The 5660-nt window shown below is 40.6% G+C and overlaps 1 protein-coding gene across 1 annotated transcript; it reads left to right on the top strand.

The window, feature by feature from the left end:
- The first annotated feature begins 1822 nt into the window (after positions 1-1822).
- LOC100549350 (gap junction beta-6 protein) lies at positions 1823-4752 on the top strand. Its single transcript, XM_010729057.3, has one exon. It carries the CDS (start codon positions 2955-2957, stop codon positions 3744-3746), a length of 792 nt encoding a protein of 263 aa, XP_010727359.1. The 5' UTR covers positions 1823-2954; the 3' UTR covers positions 3747-4752.
- Positions 4753-5660: the final 908 nt, after the last annotated feature.

The following is a 5660-nucleotide window of genomic DNA, read 5'->3' on the forward strand; positions in this document are numbered from 1 at the left end:
GGGTCAGGTTGGACAAAAACAATGTACCAATACTGGGAATAACTTCTAAACAAACCAGTTGGGTTCTGGGTTATAATGTACTCTCACAGTGCTGCAGAGGATGGAGAACTGCAGTGGGACCTTGGGAACAAGCAGTGATGGGGAAGTGTCTGTATCTAGCTCTGCCACTAAAGACAGGTATCCTTTAAGTACACCCTTAGGCACTTGTATTTTGGTATCTCATTCTGCACAGGGAGACAGAAGGTGCAATTGTACATGGAAGCAAGTTCTTGGGAAGCTGTAGCAACAGAAAGGCAGCAGTACTGGTTTACAGTGAGGCAAGAAAGCATAAGAAATGGGGCTTATGAGGAGGGAGTATGCAGTTCTCCCTTCTCAGCTTCTCGTATTTATGGAGATGGCTGATCAAAGAGGGAACAATGACAGAAGAAACACAAGTTTTTGGATTTAAAGAGTGGGTAGATGAGGTGTAATGCTGCAGTTCCTGTGGTATTTGTCTTCCATAGAACATAGAACTGTGGTGCATGAAGGTATTTCTAATCAGTGCTGAGGTATGTCACATCATTAGTTCCCTAGCAGCAAAGTGCGCATTAGTAAGAGAACATGAATAAGAATATCAATAGTAAAGCTGTAACTTTTCCTCTGCTTCAGTTTGATTATATGATAATCTCCAGAACAAATCCTGGTTTAAAAACAAACAGACAAAAAAACCTGGTCAATTTAAAATAAGATGGCAAAAAGAGGGATAGAGTCAAATATTTTAAAATCTGACTGTTTTGTAAGTATCTCTGGTGTTCAGAGTCCTTCACATGCTCTTGTGTGCTAAGCTGAAGAGACTTTTTCTATATCCATATGCTGATGAAATATACAGTTTATGTTTGGGAGGAAAAATAAATAAAACAAAACATGATAGGAAGGCAGCTCTGCAACTAGGACTCTTTTCAGACAAATGCAGAGGTAGTATCTCACTCTGTATCCCAAAGAAGAGTCAGAATTGGGAAAGATTTCTTACAACCTCAAGAAAATCTTGCCCTTCTTCCACCCCACTGTCTTTCAGCTCCTGAAGTAACCCCACACAGTCATCCAAGATGACCTGGTAAAACATGTTTTCCACAACCAGAACCTTCCAATAAGCCAGGAAAGAAAAAACCCTTTGTTCACATCACGATCAGACTTCTTCGTTTTGCCTGAGCTGTCGTGTTCTTTGATGCTTTGTATTATTGTATGTGATTCATGAGTATATGTGACAGTCGTAAAGCAGGGAGGGTTTTGACAGCGCTCAAAATGGAAGTGTGATGCAGAAGTTGGGTCACACTGCACAAGGAAGATAAGGAAGGTGTATGTCTGCAGCTATCTCAGAGTTGATAAAAAGCGTAATTACATCACAATAGATGTAGTGGGCTTTGCCAGTGGCAACAGAGCTGTTCTCTAGAACCCCTGGAGAAGTGTTTTTTGTTTATTAGTGCCCTGTGCTGCAACTGTCAAAGTAAGATGATCTCTGAGAGATGATAAAATTCACAAATTTGAGAAAACAACCTCTTGATGAGACATTTCAGAGCAAAGAGGATGAGGAGCACTTCTGCCTGATGGGCACAAGAAATGTTTTCTTAATTTCAGAGTAACATGCAAGTTACCTCTCAGTAAATTCATTGGAAGGGAGTAGGGGTATGAAATGCTTCTTTATACCAGCTGCAAATGCCCGTTGTGTGGATCTCCTCAGCTTCCACAAACAGTTGCAGTGTTACTGGAGAGGTATGGGGCAGATAACAAAGGATTTTAGTTTTACAGTCATTATACTTTGAATCCCAACTACTGGAAACACTTTTTCTGTTGAAGAGTGTCTGAGCTTCTGCTGGCCTGTCTGTGGACTTTGGCTTTCTCCCAGCTTCTGAAACTTCTCTCCTGTTTGAGGAGTAATGTACTTGTGTTACCAGGGAAGGTCATCTGGGTGGGCATGGGAATATGTCCTGTGTCTAAGTACCCTACACTGTCTTTTGTAGTTAGTGGAGAGAAACACAATTTTGGATGAACCTCATTGTGCTGATTGTAAACAAGATAGGGAAATAGGTTGTGACAAGATTTCACCTCTATCCCCTCATGAAATTGTGGCTTTCTTTTCTGCAACAATGCAGAGAGCCATACAGCTGCGTCCTTAAAACTTCCCAAGGCAGGCAGTGCAGGCCTCCTCATATAAGGTGCAGAGCTTCCACAGCAGCTCCTCGAGGTCTGTCTTTATTGCTGGAATAATGTACTTATGAAAATGTTGTTTATGCCCTGGTCTGGTATTTGGGAAATCTTACAGAGATTGCACTCAATTAGCAGGCACAGCTCTAGGCCAAGGATGGGCAAACTTGTCTTAACTTCCTAATAAGTTTAGCTATTTTCCTCTCAAATAAAGTAACTAAGTGACCATACAGTTTTTGTTTTTCAGTTTCTTTGATTTTCTGTAACTTTACAATGGAGCTTCCACCTCACCACCTGCTTCTTTCTTTTTACCTTAAGAATTCCAGAGGCTCTGAGGAATCTCTCATTCTGGTTACGTTTCACCATAACACCTACTTCCTTCTGACTGTTGATATCATCTTCTGTTCTTTGCTCCTGTTATCAAAGCTTTCTAGAAATTGTAGCTTTTAAATAAGGTCAATTTTTTACCAATTCCCCTTGTCTACTTTTTCTTACCGATGTGGATAGAAGTTTTCAGTTGCCAAATGCGCCTAGCAGTCAGACTGATTCCTTTCTCGTTATCAAACAAAAAAATGTCACCTGCTGATATGTGGTTACTGTGCCACTTTGACTGCTTACCAGAAAGACCACTGTGTCAACAAGCCATTACCACAGCCTATGAATGTACAATGTTGCCTTTATTTTATACTGTATGCTTAATAGTGTTTTTTTTCCCATCTTGATGCATCTTTTTCTTTTTGTCTCGTCTTAGGTCATTCCTTTAAAACAAGACAATGGATTGGGGAGCTCTGCAGACCATCTTAGGAGGTGTAAATAAACACTCCACCAGTATTGGGAAGATATGGCTCACAGTCCTGTTCATCTTCCGTATCATGATCCTGGTTGTGGCTGCAGAGAGAGTCTGGGGAGATGAACAAGATGACTTTATCTGCAACACTTTGCAACCTGGTTGCAAGAATGTTTGCTATGATCACTTTTTCCCCATCTCTCACATCAGACTCTGGGCCCTGCAGCTGATCTTCGTTTCTACCCCTGCACTGCTGGTGGCCATGCATGTGGCTTACAGGAGGCATGAGAAGAAAAGGCAGTTCAGAAAGGGAGACCAGAAATGCGAGTATAAGGACATTGAAGAAATCAGAACACAGAAGTTTCGTATTGAGGGCACCTTGTGGTGGACGTACACTTGCAGCATCTTCTTCAGATTGGTCTTTGAAGCAGTCTTCATGTATGCATTCTATTTCATGTATGATGGGTTCCGAATGCCTCGCTTAATGAAATGTAGTGCCTGGCCCTGCCCCAACACAGTAGACTGCTTTGTTTCTCGACCTACTGAAAAGACAGTGTTCACTATTTTCATGATTGCTGTGTCCAGCATTTGCATTCTTTTAAATGTGGCTGAATTATGTTATTTACTGACAAAATTTTTTCTCAGAAGGTCTAGAAAAGCTGGAAATCAGAAACACCACCCCAACCATGAGAATAAAGAAGAAACCAAACAAAATGAAATGAATGAGTTAATATCTGATAGCTGCCAGAACACAGTTATAGGATTCACAAGTAGCTAAGGTGGTCAGTGCTGGTATTCGCTCCGAAAAGAGTGAATGTTCTTTGTCTAAAGGCTGCAATAAAATTTATTATACTAAACAGCTTATGTTGGGGGAGATTTAGATGTGTAGTGAAAGGTGTCAGTTATGCACCTGTTGAGGAAAAAAAGGCAGCTTAAACATTTGAAAGTTATGAGGATTAAATAGGAAAGTGTATTTTCCTACGGATATCCTTACAAGTTGACTATGACAAATGCACTAGTGCCTTTGTGCTGGTTCCTTGAAAACGCTACAAACAGCAATAAGAACAAAAGTCTTTCCAAGCTAGATGTGCTAATGTTTCAAACTGTTTTGTAATAAAGATAGTTTTTAATTGTGAACAGAAAATTAAAGTATTTTTGTAAAATCTAAGATTCCATGTTACTTAAGGTGTTACAGTAAGCAACTTTGTTTAAGCAGGTAATTGCAGATGAATCCTGCAATACCATATTCATAGAGAGGAAATAGCAGTAGGCTACATCTTTACAGCTTTGCAAGCACTGCTTGAGTCTGGATGAATAGCTTGAGGCACCTGCATCTACACTGCTGGCTATGGGGCTGTGTGAAATCCCACCACAGGTAGTGTGGAGAACTGGAGTAGCTAGGTTCTGAGTGCAATGCTGTGCCTAAAAGCAGCACAGCGATACAAGTGCAGTCCAAGTAGACCTGCTTTTGAAAACTAGCAGACCAGTATAAGTATTCCTGTTAATCTTTTCATTGCATGCTGCCAATTTTATAGGAACATACATAATTTTATGTAAATACTCCACTTAGCACATGTTTATTTCTCTAACGCATTTGCTGTATTTGTTTCTTTATGCTATAGCACATCACTGAAACTTTTGCTTTTGTTAGCTATTTTTTTTCTTTTGTGGTAGACTGGTGCTGTTATGAAACTAGGGGCTCGTTCTGGAACACATGGGAAAATATCTTAAACACTGGAAATGGAGAAAGTCTTCTGAATAAAAGACAAACACTCTAAACTTTGGCAATGAAGTGAGAGTCTATATGTGAATGCTAGTGAGAGCTTAAGCCAGACAAGTGCTTATGAAAGGCTGCTTTTGAGCAAGGACTCTGCATCTGCATGGATTGTACAATGCTCGTTCCCACCCAGAGCACCTATGCCCTAATTCTGTTGTCCCCCATAATGGTGGTAAGCACATAACCTATCTGCTCAGGAGGATGAAGTTTTGGGATAGGTGTGGCTGTTGAAAGCAAAGAATCCTGAAATGTCAAAGGGGTGGGTATAGAAGAGGACCCTAATTATGCTGTTTTATGTGTGCTTCTCCTGTTTTGCATCTCAGTTTTCACCAGAGTATGTCATCAGTGTGCAGTCCTCAGAGTTGTTCTTTTTTTTATACTAGTGCAAATGAATTGACCCCACTGCTTTTGTGCTGCAGAGCTACTTTTCTAAAGAGCTGCTACATGTGTCACTAGGAGCAGAGACTGCACTTAATGCATAAACCATCTTCAGTTTTAAGTTTTCCTTCTGTCACATCAGACTTTTACTTTGTGCGTATGTGTCCACACTATAAATGGCTTCAGGCTTGTTCTTACTTTATGTAGAACCTAATGGGCTCCTACGTCTTAATAGGGTGCAGGGCCAAGCAACAGAGAGAAAATAGCTGGAGTCAACTCTGTCCTCAGAGAATGGATTTTGGTTGCCATTCTTTTCTTCTGGCACACTCCTCAACTTCCTTGCCTTCACAGTTTCTTTTCCAATCATTGTCATGAAAAGCTATTATTGACAGTCTTCTAGATATTTTTGCCAGCAAGCTAGAGGGTGAAAAAGCAGGCATGAAACTTTGTCTGCGTGGTTGTATAGTTGCTGATAGCCTTGTGGTTTCTCCAAGCAGCACGGGTTCCATGTATGGCTGTGACAATGTTCTAAACATA

The sequence above is a fragment of the Meleagris gallopavo genome, chromosome 1 (assembly GCF_000146605.3).
Source record: "Meleagris gallopavo isolate NT-WF06-2002-E0010 breed Aviagen turkey brand Nicholas breeding stock chromosome 1, Turkey_5.1, whole genome shotgun sequence".
Taxonomy (NCBI): domain Eukaryota; kingdom Metazoa; phylum Chordata; class Aves; order Galliformes; family Phasianidae; genus Meleagris; species Meleagris gallopavo.

Excerpts from the sequence above, each read along its gene's own strand:
- LOC100549350 (XM_010729057.3), top strand. The coding sequence starts at position 2,955 with ATGGATTGGGGAGCTCTGCAGACCATCTTAGGAGGTGTAAATAAACAC.